The sequence below is a fragment of the Populus trichocarpa genome, chromosome 1 (genome assembly GCF_000002775.5).
Source record: "Populus trichocarpa isolate Nisqually-1 chromosome 1, P.trichocarpa_v4.1, whole genome shotgun sequence".
Lineage (NCBI taxonomy): Eukaryota > Viridiplantae > Streptophyta > Magnoliopsida > Malpighiales > Salicaceae > Populus > Populus trichocarpa.
This window is the reverse complement of record NC_037285.2, coordinates 1,023,300-1,042,137: the sequence shown is the minus strand read 5'-3', so window position 1 is coordinate 1,042,137 and position 18,838 is coordinate 1,023,300. Positions and strand designations below refer to the sequence as shown.

At 34.0% G+C, this 18,838-nt stretch overlaps 2 protein-coding genes across 2 annotated transcripts in view; both read right to left on the bottom strand.

Moving 5' to 3' along the window:
* Window positions 1–1,173: 1,173 nt before the first annotated feature.
* LOC18094299 (G-type lectin S-receptor-like serine/threonine-protein kinase RLK1) overlaps window positions 1,174–18,838 on the bottom strand; it is a 45,323-nt gene continuing 27,658 nt past the window's right edge. The window contains exon 2 of the mRNA XM_024581529.2: window positions 1,174–3,659. Within this exon, the coding sequence (XP_024437297.2) occupies window positions 1,335–3,659 (2,325 nt within the window). The 3' untranslated portion in view covers window positions 1,174–1,334. The remainder of the gene's footprint in view (window positions 3,660–18,838) is intronic.
* On the bottom strand, window positions 6,806–7,997 carry LOC127905920 (probable cytokinin riboside 5'-monophosphate phosphoribohydrolase LOGL10). Its single transcript, XM_052456949.1, has one exon. It carries the CDS (start codon window positions 7,885–7,887, stop codon window positions 7,234–7,236), a length of 654 nt encoding a protein of 217 aa, XP_052312909.1. The 5' UTR covers window positions 7,888–7,997; the 3' UTR covers window positions 6,806–7,233.

Below are 18,838 nucleotides of genomic sequence, written 5' to 3'. Positions count from 1 at the left end.
ACAAACTAAATGAATATCATTATTAAAAATGAATATAATAATTAATTTACTATCCAAGCCTAGTAGTGATTGGCTTGGTTCCGAGCCTATATATTTAATTTACTTATTTTTAAATTTTTTTTAAGGATGTAAATGAATTAAAAGTTTGGTTTTTTCATTTCATCAAAATTAATATGAAAAAATTATTTGTTCAAAATAAACAATAAATTATTTTATACAATTTTTTAATAGTTTGTACCAATTGAAAAAATAAATTAATTTTTATATAAATTAAATAAGATTATTAATGAAAAATGATTTTTATTAAGATATATAAGAAGAATTCTTTTTTTTTACCTAATGATTGAGTTTTTTTTTTAACAAACTAAATGAATATCATTATTAAAAATGAATATAATAATTAAAACATATATAATGCAAGGAAGTGAAAATTGGTCATTGGTCATGCTCTTAAAGGAATTGGATTTAACGATGAAGACGTGGAGAGTGAAAGATAATCAAAATTATGAATTTATGAAATTATTATCTTAACTTTTTAATTGTGTTAGATTTTAAATTGGCGTGGATGCAGATATTTTATTTAATATATAATTGAATTGATTATTTATTTTATTATTGAGTAAATCATTATTTAATTATATTATCTTCTTAATTAGCAATGAATTATCTATTTTACAATGATTACAAATACTTTATTAACATAATTTTGATGAGCGAGAAATTATCATTTTAAATTAGTTAAAAAAATTAAATTTATTATAAATTAAAATGAAAATAATAATATTTATTTATTACTTTAAACATGTTAAAATTGATTTTTATGCATGTTATGTTATTATGTCTTGCTCTCCGTCTCTTTCATCTGTTCTCTTTCTTCCCAATTATCTCCATCTCTCCCGTAAAAAAAGAGACAGAAAATTAACTCAAAATTATTCCCGATACAGAGACAAAAATCTCCACAACACAACATCCCAGGATACTAAACAAACGCTAGTACCTTAAGGACTTGTATTTTTTTCCCCGCAATTTAAGGACTTGGTCTTTTTCTTTGCTGCAATCCTGTTTACGGCCTCCACTTTTAAGATTCTACTTTGCTGGAAATCCACATATAGTTTTTCCTTATACTGAAATATTAGGAAAACTTTGCATTTTCTTGGAATCTATCAACAGCTTGTTGAGAGTCTTTTAAAACACTGAAACCACATACATTCTAATTTTGATGCGAAAAGGCAACAAATTGAAATTACAAATACGTTGTGCGATTATTATTGATTGACTACTGAAGAAAACTGCTGCCATGGAAAATATTTTTTCCGAACAATAAAACTTGGTTTTCAGCTTATTATGCCACTGAATGAACATGGACATGGTGGGATGGCAACTTGAACAATTCCTTCCAGCATCAGCATAACCTTTTTCATGGTAGGCCTCAGAGAGGGGTCTTCCTGGATGCACCAAAGGGCAATCATCACATATTTCTCTAGTCTTTTCATATCACTTGTGGCCTCTGGATCATCTTCAACTAAAGCATCAAGTGTGCCTCTGTGAAAGCAATCATAAGCCCAGTCTGTCAGAATTTCTCTATCATTCTCGCCTGTTTCAATACCAACACTTCTTCGGCAAGAAATGATCTCGAGCAGCATGACTCCAAAACTGTACACGTCAATCTTTACAGTGATTGGTTTAGACCTGAACCATTCAGGTGCATCATAACCTTTTGTGCCTCTAATGTTGGTTTTTGTATGTGTCTGATTGATCATCAAAAGCTTTGCCAACCCGAAGTCAGAAATTCCAGCATTGTAGGAGCCATCAAGAAGGATGTTTTGTGGCTTTATGTCGCAGTGGATGATTTGGGTGCTGCATTCTTCATGCAAGTACAAGAGGCCTTTCCCAGTCCCCAAGGCGATTTGAGCCCTCTGGTGCCAACTGGGTTTCAAGTCTCCAAAGAGTAAGCTCGCCAAAGTACCATTGCTCAAGAACTCATAAACCAGCAACCTGTTCTGTCCTTCATTACAATACCCTAGCAGTCGAACAAGATTCTTGTGATGTGTTTGGCCAATCACTTCGACTTCAGTTTTGAATTCCTCATCGCCGTCTTTAACTAATCTGTCTAACTTCTTGACTGCAATGGAAATAGGGACTGTCGAACCAGTTTCTATTACCCCTTTATAGACAATTCCGAAAGATCCTCTTCCCAGTTCTTCATTGAATCCATTTGTAGCATCCTCTAGCTCTTTGTAGGTTAAACACCGCAAATTCATTCCCATGGAACTTTCTTGTTGTTGATTTTCTTTGTGCTTCTTGTGATAGAAGAAAGAACCTGAACATAAGAGGCCAGCCAATAAGAATATGACAATCACCGAGCCACCTAAAAGCACCGACACGATAATGATCAAACTGTCCTGGTTATTCTCGGCAATTGGAGGTTTCTGCAATGTGGAATTAGCTTTACTTACTTTAAGAAAAGCCATAGAACTAACTAGATTATCTTTTCTCCCATTGGAGAGAGGTAACTTCTTCTTCCAACAGTTATCATCTTTTGACACAGCCGCAGCACAAAAACAATCCTGCATACAAGATTTTCTGCAGTCTTCTTGACTACAAGGCTGAATCAACTCGTAATCAGATGGTGGCCAGTCGGTGTTTTGAAGTTCCACCGAGGTGTATAAATCTTCCTGAGGTCTCTGCCCATCTACTTCACAGCCTTGAAGGAAATCAGGTTTGCAGCTTCCATATTTATCATCTGGATCGACTAATGAGTAACCAGGTGGGCATTCACATGTTGGCCTTTGATCATCCTTGAGTTTGCAGACATTGTTGAAGCCGCAAATCCCACTTCCCCGTGGTCCGTTGAGTTCTAAACAAATGTTTGTCGGTATGGTCGTAATGACTGTCCAGGTCTCATTACTCGAGGAATTCTTTGGATGATGAGATATTGTGAAGACTCCATCAAAATTGAGGGTTGCTTTGTGATAATAACCCTTTACTGGAACCATCTCATGTGGTGTAAGATTGAACCTTTCATCATTTCTTTTTCGTACGTACAAGTAGCCTAACTCATCAAAGACCACTTGGATACCAGCATTTGATGAATTTGCAGCGTCCCGAGTACCTGTGGTATAGTATTGATCATATGGGTATTTGGTGGGCAGGTTTATTGGATTGAGGACTGCACTTCCAGTTCTTAGCAAACGGAACTGGAACCTTCCTTGAGAGAAGTTGGTTTCTGATTTCCTAGAAGAAAGCATCCCTTCTATCTCCATTGTCTGAGTAGGCAACAAAGTGTCATTAGGATAGCTAAAGCTCTGCCATACCGCTTGAGATCCAGAGCTTACATTGAAAAGCACAAAGTTGCCTGTATCATTCATTACACCATGGGTGACTGTGCCTACGTTGAAACCTGATCTCCATATCTCTGAGTCTCGAGGATCTTTAAGCACTAGCCCACGGTCTGCAGTTAGCTCAACCTTCGATCCTCTCGGTGCAGGATTTCCTCCGTTAGCATACCAAACTACGGTTCTGTCAGGAATTTTATAATACCATATGGCAAGCAAGAAGAAATCATCATTCTCGCTTATTTGGCGGAATCCAAATGCAAAATCATTGGAAGGAGAAAGCCATGGAGGATTCTGACCCATGGCAGTGAGGGATTCGCCCACCTTAACAGTACCGCTCGTTTGACACATGACAGAATGCAGGGACACGAGGAAGTAGAACAGAAGACATGAGAAGGCAAATTTAGAGTCCATTGCTAGTAACAATTGGATGGATTTAGCTGAATGAACAAGAAACTTGGTAATATATACATATAGGAGTGAGGCTAGTTCCGCGTAATGGAAATTAGACGTTGACGGTTCCAAGCTGCTAAGATTTCTAGTCACCAAAACTTGACCAACACTCCAGACAAGTTATGGAAATTAGAAAGAAGGTGGTCATACTTTTTCCACAAGGGTTTTGAAATTGCACGCCTCATTGTTTCTAACCCTAACCTAGCAAAGCCTGATGCGCTGTTCTGTCCCTTAGGAGTAGAGGCTACTTGATTTAAGCTATGATCAATGCATCTCATTCTCATAGATCAGAAGAAAAATTGCAGCTGTCTTGGAGAATAATGTATAACGAAAAAGAATAATTGAAAGGAAAGCAGAATGTATTAAAAAAAATAGTGTTTTTATTAGGTATAAGGTGTGAATTGTATCAAAGTTTCAACGAAAGATTTCATAACCCAAATTTTGACGCTAAATTCCAAAAAAATTTAAAACAATCTAAAAAATACATAAAATTCCAAAATAACATGTTTTTAGCCAAAGGCGAGTACGGAAATTTTGTCAAGATTTAACAGTACATATTTTCTTAGTGAGTCTTGGTAGATGACACGATCAAAGAGTTGATGTCTTATCCCAAGTGCAGGAGTGTCAAAGTAATAAATAACCCGGCAAGACCGGAGTTGAACCACAGAGAGGTGAATTGTATAAATTACAAATAAAGAGAAAGATTTGAAGATAATAATAACAAAAAAGGAGTTGAAGAGAGTTTTGAGAAATGATATTGATGTAAGGATTAAACAATAATAAAACAGATGTCAAGGTTAGAGGATTTACTAATGGTATTTTAAATAAATATAATATAAACTCTTTTTATTACTCAATTGGAAACCACACACAAAGGAGGTTCCAATCGGATGATTTATCGTTATTAGCTCATTATAAATTATTAACATGATCATATTAATCATCTTATCTAAATAACACCATACTTATAACTATCATCAGACATTCATGTTGCTAGCTTATGTTAACAACAAATCAAGTTCCTATCATAACAACGATGTCGTCCGAAAACTATGAAGGATCAAGTATTTGATGTACCAAGTGTTATACAACACAAATCTAGATTAACCATTTAACAAGCAAGGTATTAAGAATTAGTAAGATAAAAAGATAAAACATGTTAATAACAAACTTTCTTGGATATAAACATGGAAGTCCATGTTGAGTTTATATTATATCTATTCTAACACCATTAGTAAAACCTTTTCACCTTGACATAATTAACTTAGCTAAACATAATGAAGAAGAAAAACATAAATAAACAACATAAGAACATAAACATGATATAAGTTAACTAATTATAGGAAAGGAAATGAAAAAGCATAAACAAGAGATTAATATAGCATGAAAGAAAACTTGAACATTACAAAGATATAAAGAGAGAAAGCAAGAACATGATTTTGATCTGAAAAATAATATGACTAAATACATGGCAAATGCCTCCTTTTATAGGCTAAGATTCAGAACTATTGATTGGTAGGCTACCATTGATTTGGTGGCTGGTTTTTGACATTATTGGCTGCTAGTTCTTGATATTGTTGGCAGATTTTTGATATTGTTGGCTGCTGGTTCTTGATATTGTTGGCTGATTTTTGATATTGTTGGCTGGCTAAAACATCATTGCTAACATCAGAATTTGAGCCCTTTGTTCCATGAAAGCTATGGGCAATTGTCTCAGCTTTCCAACAAAAAAAACCAGAGCTCATTTGGACTTCTAGAACTCAAGATATGAGCTGAAAACCGAACAGTGTTTGAGCTGCAGGACAGGTTCCGACTTCTCCGTTGTTGCTAAGATTTGAACTTGAAAATGGCAGAATTGAGTCTTGGACTCCACATGAAAGTTTTAGGTCTATGTCTTATCTTTCCATCCATATAAAGTGGACCTAAATCCAAGTTCTACAACTCCAGTTTTGATCAAATAACCGAATGGTGTTCCAGTTTGGAATTGAACCAGCATCTCTTCTCCTAGCCTAGTCCTCCTTTTGTCTCTTTTACTTTCAATAGTTAATCACATCAATCAATCCTTTGAATTGTGAGATATATCTGCATTCAAAACAAGCATTTACCATAAATTAAAGATATATTATATTATTAGACTTGTTATTATAAAACATGTTTTAGTTAGGGAATTTAACGATACTTTAGTGCAATACGATGATATAAAGCCTTAATGAGAATGCACTTTTAAATAATAATCACACCCCTCAACCAGCTTATTACTAGTCCCTAGTAATCAAAGCGTTAAAATACAAAAACAATTTGCAAGTTCCACAAAGCAAGGCATTCATCATTTAACTTCCATTAATCTATCCAAATAAACAAACTCTCATTAAATTTATATATCTGCTTCATACTTCTTAAACAAGATATTAATAAACCTTCTTTTTATGCTCAGTAAATCAAAACATAGCTATGGAGCTTTTCATGGAAGAAAACAAAATTTTGTTCCAATGTTTAAGGTTAACTTCCTTGGGTTGAGATTATTATCTTTGTTTTTTTTTTTTTGAAAGCATGAATTTATAATACAATGTATCTTGAACCCATGTAACGAGCTTTCAGCTAATGACTCCCAGACCAGTTGATCTTAGGGCATCAAGTGTTGAGACACCCCTACGAGCTTAGTAACTCGAGTTGCAGATACTGATACATAGATAGTGCAATGTTTGATTCCCTTAAGCTTTTCTCCTTAACCCATGTAACAAGCACTGGGCCAATAGCTCCCAAGTCAGTTGACTTTAGGGTACTAGGTGTTAAAACACCCCTTCGGGCTTAATTGCTTAAGTCAAGGAGGCTACGAAACCAAACTTATCTACTTTTTATTTATTTATTATTTTTTTTTGTTTTTGTTTTGTTTTTGTTTTTTTTTTTGCATATTATATATTATCCCTTTCCCCTAGTTGTTACCTTTAAAAAAAGAACATAAATAATGTAATAATCCAATATGCAACCCACAATCATATGTTAAAGTGTGTGTGAAAATGAAGGTTTAAGAATACTTGTTAAATGAGTATATGAGCAGAATTAAGTGATAACAATGCGAGAGTTTGTAAACGTGAATATTTCAAGAAGTATTATGATAGACCTTGTTAAGAATGTTTACTAAGATGCGTCTCAAGAGTCACTAAAGTTCCTCCTTTACTCTGCCATCCTAGTAACAACAGGTTTTTGCAAATGGTTGTAACAATAGAAAACACAATTAGTTAATTTTTTTTTTAATATCAACTACTACCCTCTCCCCCCAACCAAAACGAGACATTGTCCTCAATGTTCCAAGACAGAAAGATAGAGTATAGAAGACATCACCTGAAACAGCGACTACTGACAAACCTGAAACACACTTAAACAAATATAAGAAACAACAAAACACAAATATTATACCATTAATAAAACCAAAAGACACAAGTTGTCACAGACTAAGGCTCAAATCCAATCTAAGCTTTTTACGGCGTTCCGTGATTGAACAATTGAGTCGACTCATAGAGGAATCAACTACAGGGATGAAAGATTGAAGGTCATCAATCAATTGCTCAGCAGTAGCAGCAGAGATGAGGATTTGTTGCGCTAAAAATGTAAGAAATTGTTGTTCCACAGCATGATCAAGAAAAGACAGTAAAGTATTATAAAAACCATTAACATTTAGCAAACCTATAGGTTTCTGGTGAATGTTCAGCTGAGCCCAAGAGGAAATATGAAATATCTCTTCTAAAGTTCCCAAACCACCTGGTAAAGCAATAAAGGCGTCAGCATGGTTAAACATTACAGACAGTCGTTCAGACATTGTGGAGACCTGTAGTTCCTCTCCGACTGTTTTTCCAATGATGTCCCCTTCGGCCAAAGCTTTGGGGATGACCCCCAAAACTTGACTGTCTCCTAAAAATACAGCTATTGAAACACTCCCCATTAACCCAAGGCTGCCTCCCCCATACACTAAATGAATCTTTCTCTCAGCTAGTACCCGATCAAGATGATTTGCTGATTCTAAAAACTCTCTTTCTTTCCCAGGACTGGATCCACAAAAAACACAAATATTTTTTATTTTAGGAATAGAGGAACTGGCCATTTCTACACACGTCTATATTTGTTGAATGTATGGGTTGAGTAGAAATGAAGGGAAGGAAGAGAAGATTTTATAGATGAGAAATTGAAAATGCAATCATACCACTTATATGTAGGCTAGCTGGAGTCTCTCTCTCTCTCTCTCTCTCTCTCTTTGTTTTTTTTTGTTTTTTTTTTGAAAAAGCATGTGTATGTACAAGCAGCTGTGATTGTGGCTCACATCTTGCCTTGGTTTTACGTCCAAGAACGGCTTAAACACCCTCTATGGGTCAGGGATAGGCTTCCCATCCAGTTTTCTTAAAAACTGACAAACAGGGTCTTTTTTAGTCAGATTCCCAAGACTAAGTCGATCATGTTCTTTATGAAAATGAGGCCATAAATTATGAATTGCACGATGCACATCTCCACTAGGATGCGTCTCAAGAGTTAATAGAAGATTATCTAAAGACTCCTTACTTAGTCCATCCTTAATGAATTGTATTTTATCTTCATGGTTTATAGATACCATTCCTAAAGAATGACATTTTGCATTACAAGTCCATCTGGCACATCGGTGACAGACTTTCAGTCGTTTTGCACGACGTTTCTTAGCAAAAATGCTTTTACCTGTTCCAGGCATGTATGAAATAAAAGTATTGGAAGACTCACCTGATAATCGGACCTTTGCTTCAATCATCCAGCGAATATCTTCAGGAATTCCATGGTTCATTAACAACCTCAATCTTTCACACCTAGCATGGTAAATTTTTGTAATCGCATTCTGAGGCAGAGCGGGAAAATACTTTTTTAATTTTTTCAAGAGTGGTGTCCATTTTTCAAAAGAGAAGTGGAGAAGAGAGGCAAAGAAAAGAGAAGGAACAAGGAATTGAACAAATATATACACATATATCAGTTATCATGGGAAACTGAAAGAACCGACTTAAGAGTCACGGAGTACCGTTATCCGCCATTTGACCGGGGTTGGAGAAAGACTAGCAAAACAAGAGTCACATAAAAAAGAAACACAAAAATAATATGAGAAAAACAATATAATCAACCTTTATATACAGGATCATTCAAACCAATGGATTCAATTTCACTAGGAAAATTATCAAAGTAAGCTTTCAAACGATGTCCATTTACCTTAAAAACATTGCCATTCTTTGGATTCTCAATATCAAAGGCCCCATAAGGATACACATGTTTCATAATAAATGGACTGCTCCATCTTGATCTTAGCTTTCCAGGAAATAAATGGAGTCGAGAATTATAAAGCAAAACTTTTTGACCAACATCAAATGTTTTTCTTAAGATTCTCTTATCATGAAACTCTTTGATTCTTGCTTTATGAATTTTTGAATTTTCATATGCATCATTTCTTATTTCCTCAAGCTCATTTATTTGCAACTTACGCAGCTGGCTAGCATCATCTAGGTTTGAATTGAAAGCTTTAATAGCCCAATAAGCTTTGTGTTCAAGTTCCACAGGCAAATGACATGGATTTTCATAAACCAACCTATAAGGTGACATACCTAATGATGTTTTAAAAGCAGTGCGATAAGCCCAAAGTGCATCATTAAGTCTTAAAGACCAGTCCTTCCGATTAGGGTTCACTGTTTTTTCCAAGATTTGTTTGATCTTCCTATTAGCAAGTTCTACTTGTCCATTTGTCTGAGGGTGATAAGGGGTGACAACTTTGTGTGTGATTCCATATTTCTTCATTAAAGACTCAAATGACTTGTTACAGAAATGTGTTCCACCATCACTTATCATGACCCGAGGGATTCCAAATCGACTCAAAATATTTTCTTTCAAAAACTTGATCATTGTTTTAAGATCATTGTTACGACTTGGAATTGCTTCTATCCATTTTGAAACATAGTCTACTACGACTAACATGTACACAAAACCAAATGATGGAGGAAATGGACCCATAAAATCTATACCCCAACAGTCAAATATTTCAATGACAAGAATAGTATTTAAAGGTATCATGTGATGTTTTGAAATAGATCCTAGCTTTTGACAATTCTCACAAGTTTTGCAGAATGCATGCGTGTCTTTGAACATGGTGGGCCAATAAAATCCACATTGTAAGATTTTTGTAGTTGTCTTTCTTGATGAGAAATGACCCCCACATGCCTCAGAATGACAAAATTTAATGACACTACTTACCTCATTGTCGGGAATGCATATTCGAAATATTTGATCAGGACAATATTTGAATAAGTAAGGGTCATCCCAATAAAAGTTCTTCACTTCGTTCAAGAATTTTCTTTTGTCTTGGGTACTCCAATGAGCTGGCAAATGTCCTGAAACAAGAAAATTAACAATATTAGCAAACCAAGGCATTATAGAGACAGAAAGTAAAGATTCATCAGGAAAGTAGTCATTGATTTGTGTGATGTCAGATCTCGAATCAGTTGTCAATCTTGACAAATGATCCGCGACAATATTTTCGGTGCCTTTCTTATCCTTGATTATGATATTGAATTCTTGAAGTAACAAAATCCACCGCACCAATCTAGCCTTAGAATCCTTCTTAGAAAGAAGATATTTCAACGCTGCATGATCGCTAAAAACAATAACAGGTGAGCCAACAAGATAAGATCTGAATTTTTCACATGCAAATACTACTGCAAGTAATTCCTTTTCAGTGGTAGTGTAATTCATTTGAGCACTATTTAAAGTTTTACTTGCATAGTAAATCACATAGGATTTCTTATCTTTTCTTTGTCCTAAAACAGCACCCACGACATAATCACTAGCATCACACATTATTTCAAAAGGTAATGACCAATCAGGAGGTTGAATGACAGGAGCAGAAGTAAGCAAGTTTTTAAGTTTAACAAAGGCTTCTTCACAATGTTCAGTCCATTCAAAAACATTATCCTTTGTTAGAAGGTTACACAATGGCTTAGATATTACACTAAAATCTTTGATGAACCTTCTATAAAAACCAGCATGTCCTAAGAATGATCTAACATTTCTAACAGATTTCGGTGTTGGCAAGTTAGCAATTAACTCTATTTTAGATTTGTCAACCTCAATTCCTATTGATGAAACAATGTGACCTAGTACAATGCCGTTTGTTACCATAAAATGACATTTTTCCCAATTCAGCACAAGATTCTTCTCTTCACACCTGTTCAAAACCTTTTCCAAGTTAGTTAAACATTCATCAAATGAATCACCAAAAACAGAAAAATCATCCATAAAAATCTCAAGAAAACGTTCAACCATATCACTGAATATGCTAAGCATGCATCTTTGAAATGTGGCTGGTGCATTACATAATCCAAACGGCATCCTACGGTATGCAAATGTACCAAATGGACATGTGAAAGTAGTTTTCTCTTGATCTTCAAATGCAATTTCAATTTGGTTATAACCTGAATAACCATCTAGAAAACAATAAAATTCATGACCTGCAACTCTTTCTAGAATTTGATCCATGAAAGGTAAAGGAAAATGATCTTTTCTAGTCATTGAATTAAGTTTCCTATAGTCAATGCACATGCGTCAAGCAGTAATAGTCCTAGTTGGAATTAAGTCATTCTTCTCATTTGTTATCACAGTAACTCCAGACTTTTTAGGTACAACTTGGTTAGGACTTACCCATTTGCTGTCAGAAATAGGATAAATGATTCCATTATCTAGAAGCTTAATGACTTCATTCCTCACTACTTCTTTCATGTTAGGATTAAGCCTTCGTTGCATTTCTTTAGAGGGTTTAGCATTTTCCTCCAAATAAATCTTGTGTGTGCAAATCAAAGGACTAATTCCTTTTATGTCAGCTATGGTCCATCCTAATGCATTTTTGTGCATTTTCAGAGTTTGTAATAACTTACCTTATTGATGAACATTAAGTTTGGAGGAAATTATTACCGGAAAAGTTTCATTTTCTCCCAAAAATGAGTATTTGAGATTAAATGGTAATGGCTTCAAATCGGGTTTTGGTGATTGAACACTTGAAGGTATGAACTCAATTGATCGTGGTGGCAATTCCTCAATTTTTGGTCTCCAACTATTTGCCTTTGATTCTTCCTGAAAATAAACCATTTGCAAATCATCAGATTCATTAAACTCAATTTCACTGGAAGTATTTTCAAATTGATCATAAATTAATTTTTCAATAAAATCTACTTCCTGTAAATCATTATCATCTCCAGGTTACTTGTAAATGTTAAAAACATTCATCTCCAATGTCATGTTTCCAAAAGATAACTTCATCACTCCATTCCTACAATTAATCAATGCATTAGAAATTGCAAGAAATGGACGTCCTAAAATAACAGGAATTGAATTGCATGCTTCAATAGGTTGTGTATCCAAGACAATAAAATCCACAGGAAAGATGAATTTATCAACTTGTACTAACACATCTTCAACTATTCCTCTAGGCACTTTTACAGATCTATCAGCAAGTAAAAGAGTTACAGAAGTAGGTTTTAACTCACCTAGATTGAGACTTTCAAAAACCGAATATGGAAGTAAATTCACAATAGCTCCAAGATCAAGTAAAGCTCTATCAATTTTATGTTCTCCAATAAAGCAAGAAATTGTAGGACAACCAGGGTCTTTATATTTCAAAGCATTATCGTTAAGAATGGCACTTACTTGTTCGGCTAAAAAGGCTTTCTTTTTCACATTCAGTTTTCTCTTCTCAGTGCACAGATCTTTCAAAAATTTAGCATAAGACGGTACCTGTTTAATAGCATCTAACAAAGGTATATTGATCCTTACCTGTTTGAAAGTTTCAAAGATTTCAGAATTGTGATTGACTTTCCTTTGTTTGGTCATGGCATGAGGAAATGGAAGTGTTGGTGGGGAATCAGTCTCCTCATTGCAGTGTTCAGGTCCAACCCTTTCCTTACCCTCAGAGACTAACTCATCTTCTTTCTCACAAGGTTCAAGAACGGGTTTTTCAATAACCTTACCATTGCGGAGAGTAGTGACTGATTTGACTTGATCCATATGTTGGCTTCCGGAACCACTTGCACTTGAGTTGTATTGCCCTTTGGGATTTTGCTGTGGTTGAGATGGAAACTTACCTTTCTCCTGAAAACTAAGAGCAGATGTGAACTTTGCAAGAGTATCTTTTAGATTTGCCATGGTTTGAGCATTTTGAGTGTTGATTGTCTCTTGCTTTTCAATGAATGCATGCAGTGTTTCCTCAAGATTTCTTCTAGGAGGGGGAACATAAGGAGGTGCATATCCATGAGAATTTTGAAAATTATGTTGTGCTTGAAATGGTGGCTGTGAAGTTTGTGCATTATTGTTACCACTCTTCCAACTGAAATTTGGGTGATTTCTCCAACCAGGGTTGTACGTTTGCGAGTATAGGTTATGACTTGGCCTTTGGAAACTATTTAAAGCATTGGCTTGTTCATGGAGACATTCCTTAAAAGAAGGCAAAGTTGGACAATTATTGGTTGAGTGTTCATTAGTTTCACAAATTTGACACACAATTTCTTGGACAGATTTTATTTGACCACTCTTTTTTAATCCTAGTGCCTCAACTTTTCTAGCTAAAGATGCAAATTTGGTTTGGAGGTCATGATCTTCCCTAAGGTTGTACATGCCTCCATTAGATGTATGAAGTTGAGTTTTACCTGGTGCCTCACACGTACCTGTGGTGTCCTAATTTTGAGCATTTTCAGCTAGCAAGTCTAGGTACTCCATTGCTTCATCAGGGTTTTTATCTTCAAAAGTTCCATTACACATCAATTCCACCATTTGCCTATCTTTAGGTGTTAACCCTTCATAAAATTATGAGACCAATCTCCATGTTTCAAAACCATGATGAGGATAGGTATTAAGCAAGTCTTTATATCTATCCCAACACTTGTAAAATGTTTCTCCTGGTTTTTGAGTGAAAGTGGTGATTTGTCTTTTGAAAGAGTTTGTTCTGTGAGACAGGAAAAAACTTCTTTAAAAATTGTTGTTGCATTTCATCCCAAGCACGAATGGATCCTGACCTAATATTTTATAGCCATGTTTTAGCTTTATCTTTTAATGAAAAAGGAAAAAGCTTTAATCTGATGGTGTTCATGCTACAATTTAAGTCATTATAGGTGTTACAAACTTCTTCAAATTCTCTTAAATGCAAGTATGGATTTTCTAATTCTAAGCCATGAAAAGTGGGTAAAAGTTGAATAATACCTGGCTTAAAATTAAAATGAGATGCATCAGGAGGAAAAACAATACATGATGGTGCACTTGTTCTTGTTGGATTCATGTGATCTCTAAGTGTTCTCACATGATTATTCTTATTATTCTCATTATGAATTGACTGGTTATCTTCTTCGGCCATGTTTTCTAAAGAAAATGAGGATTTCCTAGAAAGTCTACCACTTAATGTACGTGTCCAAACTCTCATGCAAGTGCAAAAGAAAAGAAAAGAAAACGAAAAAGAAAAGAAAAAGAAAAAGAACAAAATTAGAAAAACAAATAAAAGTAAAAACAAAAGAAAATAAAAGAAATATAAAATTTATTCAATACTTACCTCCCCGGCAATGGCGCCAAAAACTTGACACGATCAAAGAGTTAATGTCTTATCCCAAGTGCAGGAGTGTCAAAGTAATAAATAACCCGGCAAGACCGGAGTTGAACCACAGAGAGGTGAATTGTATAAATTACAAATAAAGAGAAAGATTTGAAGATAATAATAACAAAAAAGGAGTTGAAGAGAGTTTTGAGAAATGATATTGATGTAAGGATTAAACAATAATAAAACAGATGTCAAGGTTAGAGAATTCACTAATGGTATTTTAAATAAATATAATATAAACTCTTTTTATTACTCAATTGGAAACCACACACAAAGGAGGTTCCAATCGGATGATTTATCGTTATTAGCTCATTATAAATTATTAACATGATCATATTAATCATCTTATCTAAATAACACCATACTTATAAATATCATCAGACATTCATGTTGCTAGCTTATGTTAACAACAAATCAAGTTCCTATCATAACAACGATGTCGGCCGAAAACTATGAAGGATCAAGCATTTGATGTACCAAGTGTTATACAACACAAATCTAGATTAACCATTTAACAAGCAAGGTATTAAGAATTAGTAAGATAAAAAGATAAAACATGTTAATAACAAACTTTCTTGGATATAAACATGGAAGTCCATGTTGAGTTTATATTATATCTATTCTAACACCATTAGTAAAACCTTTTCACCTTGACATAATTAACTTAGCTAAACATAATGAAGAAGAAAAACATAAATAAACAACATAAGAACATAAACATGATATAAGTTAACTAATTATAGGAAAGGAAATGAAAAAGCATAAACAAGAGATTAATATAGCATGAAAGAAAACTTGAACATTAAAAAGATATAAAGAGAGAAAGCAAGAACATGATTTTGATCTGAAAAATAATATGACTAAATACATGGCAAATGCCTCCTTTTATAGGCTAAGATTCAGAACTATTGATTGGTAGGCTACCATTGATTTGGTGGCTGGTTTTTGACATTATTGGCTGCTAGTTCTTGATATTGTTGGCAGATTTTTGATATTGTTGGCTGCTGGTTCTTGATATTGTTGGCTGATTTTTGATATTGTTGGCTGGCTAAAACATCATTGCTAACATCAGAATTTGAGCCCTTTGTTCCATGAAAGCTATGGGCAATTGTCTCAGCTTTCCAACAAAAAAAACCAGAGCTCATTTGGACTTCTAGAACTCAAGATATGAGCTGAAAACCGAACAGTGTTTGAGCTGCAGGACAGGTTCCGACTTCTCCGTTGTTGCTAAGATTTGAACTTGAAAATGGCAGAATTGAGTCTTGGACTCCACATGAAAGTTTTAGGTCTATGTCTTATCTTTCCATCCATATAAAGTGGACCTAAATCCAAGTTCTACAACTCCATTTTTGATCAAATAACCGAATGGTGTTCCAGTTTGGAATTGAACCAGCATCTCTTCTCCTAGCCTAGTCCTCCTTTTGTCTCTTCACTTTCAATAGTTAATCACATCAATCAATCCTTTGAATTGTGAGATATTTCGCATTCAAAACAAGCATTTACCATAAATTAAAGATATATTATATTATTAGACTTGTTATTATAAAACATGTTTTAGTTAGAGAATTTAACGATATTTTAGTGCAATACGATGATATAAAGCTTTAATGAGAATGCACTTTTAAGTAATAATCAGTAGACTTGGTGACCATGCTTGTTCATTAGCGAGAGATTAATTCTGTCAAGATTCTAACAGAGACGACAACCTTCCACTGAACCATATTGTTGCTTCCACGAAGTTTCGAGTATTACACATTTTTCCGGAGAGTATAAAGGATGAATACATGATTTTTAATACCTTTTATAAGATATTTGTCATTGAAATAGACCTGCAACAGAACCTGCTTTAATTTAATTTCCCCTTTCCCTTCATTAAACAAAAAACTTATCCGAAATAGGAATTAGCTAAACTCACTTTTAATGCATCAAACCCGCGTTTTGGAAATTCTACTAGCACAGTTAATTGGCCGACGATGGGAATGCCTTTAAATTCTTAAAGTGTGTTATAAGTTGGTGGAGGATCTGATGAAAGCATGACTAGCATCCTTCCATTTTTTGCTGCAAGGTAAATGTTGCCAGACTGGTTGAAGCTCAAAAGAAACCCATTGCCTTCAGTTTTAGATGACCAGTAGGGAGAATTAACAGAACCTATTGGGAAAGCTAGGGTGTAAAGCACAAGATTCCCATCAGATTGTAGAGTGAACTGATATCTTCCAGTTGAGCGATTCATGCTGGAGTAACCAGCAACAAGTTTGCTCCCTTGACTGAAAGTTTGTGTAGGCAATAGAGTGTCAGTCGGTTCCCGGAAGCTCTCCCACAAATTGACTGAATCGTGTCTTGCCAGGACAAAGTTTCCACTGTCAAGCATAGCTGCATAGGCCACCCTGCTACCAGCAGTATCAGCACGCCATATCTGTTTGCCTTTTCGGTCATTAAGCACTAATTGGCCATCTTTCATGAGCTTAACTTTATCCCCTCTTTGCACTAGATTATTTCTGTTGGCTGACCAAAGGATGGTTTTTTCAGGTATTTTGTCGAACCAGATTGCTAGTAAGAAGCCATCATCTGCCACCTGCTGGAAACCGAACGCAAATTCACCAGATGGCGATTGCCAGGAATCGTTGTTCGATGCGGTGAGAGATAAGCCTAAAGTTATTTTCTTGTAAGATTCAGCAGTGGCAGGAAATGGTTGTGGCAGTATAACAAGAAACAAAAGACAGGAAGAATATGGTACCAGAAAAGCCATCACATGAAAGACAACTTTCATTGAAACCTTAAAGATTGATATAAGAACTTAACTGAGAGTCTGAGACCACACATATCAATGGAACCAGGGTTTTATAATTGTGATAGAACACAGTAATCAACCTACATTCCTGACGGGGCAATCTATAAAAGTCATGTCTCGAACGTTTTCAAGGAAACTGCTGAAGGTTTCTGGTCAAGGATTATTGCAGTATAATGTTGGTATCCAGTCCTGCTCAAGAAAATAGAACTGAAATTGATAGACAGATGAATGGTCTATGTTAACAGATAGAGCTTTCCAAAAAAAAAAAACAATTAACAAAATAATACTTTTTTAACCTATCTACTTTTTTTTATAAAAAAAAATTAACCTGCCCTCCAACACGCTGATTAAACCTTACCTCGAGTCAATTTTCAATTTGAATTTTATGATTATACTTTTGATTTTAAAAAAAGACAATTAAGATAACCATATACATTCTAAGATATGCCATTCAGATTCCAAGATGCTTAGTCAAGGATCAGCACAAATTCTTAAAGTGTGTTATAAGTTGGAGATGATTGCGGAAACACTTGTTAGAGGGATGGAACTTCACGTTGCTTGGGTCAATTTCTGTGTGTGGAAAGACATGGAGTCATCTCCTTGCTGAAAAATGAAAAGGGAATGGTCGTCTAATGTTAATTTCTATACATTTAGGGTAGAAATTTCTTTCTTATTCTTTGAAACATGGAAGCTTCATTGTGTCCTTTTCCATGTGAGAGAAAGGGAGAACAATATTTAAATGACATATTGACATAGAAGATTGTCATGATTACTTATGGTGGAATTAAAATGTTTTTTAATCATATATTTAGATAGCATTCGGTTGCTATTTCTTAATAAAAAAAAACAGAAAAAAAATTAGGACATAAATATGTTTTGTCGTTAAAACAAAGATAAAAATAGATTTTAGTCTTTATCTTATAAATGTTTTTTAGCCAATTTTTTTGTCTTTTTAAAAAAGAAGTTAGATGTGATATAGACAAAATCAAGTTTTTTTTTTTTTTCATAAATGTTTATTTAAACATTTTACAATCTCAATCTTAATTACCTTGGTATCAGATATATCTTGACCATTGAATTTAATTTAATTAATTTTTACTATTAGATCTGAAAACTAGAAAATATAAATGCAAAAATCATTAAAAATATATGAAAAATATAAATAAAATAGAGAAAATGTTGACAAGACAGAATCTAGCTAAATTATCGAACAAGCCTATCTAGTAGTGATCGGCTTGGTTCCAAGCCTATATATTTATTTATTTTTAATTTACTCATTTTCAAATATTTTAGAATATTTTTTATGGATGTAAATGTATTAAAATTAAGTTTGGTTTTTTCATTTCATCAAAATTAATATGAAAAAATTATTTATTCAAAATAAACAATACATTATTTTGTACAATTTTTTAATATTTCGTAACAATTAAAAAATAGATTAATTAGATTAAGTAGTTAATTTTTATATAAATTAAATAAAAGAATTAATGAAAAATGATTTTTAATAAAAGTAAATTAATTTTTATATAAATTAAATAAGATTATTAATGACAAATGATATTTATTAAGAGATATAAGAAGAGTTTTAATTTTTTTACCACGTTAGTGAGTATTTTATTAACAAACTAAATGAAT

Bases quoted from the DNA above. Each gene is read 5' to 3' on its own strand.
- LOC127905920 (XM_052456949.1), bottom strand. From the start codon at position 7,887: ATGGCCAGTTCCTCTATTCCTAAAATAAAAAATATTTGTGTTTTTTGT.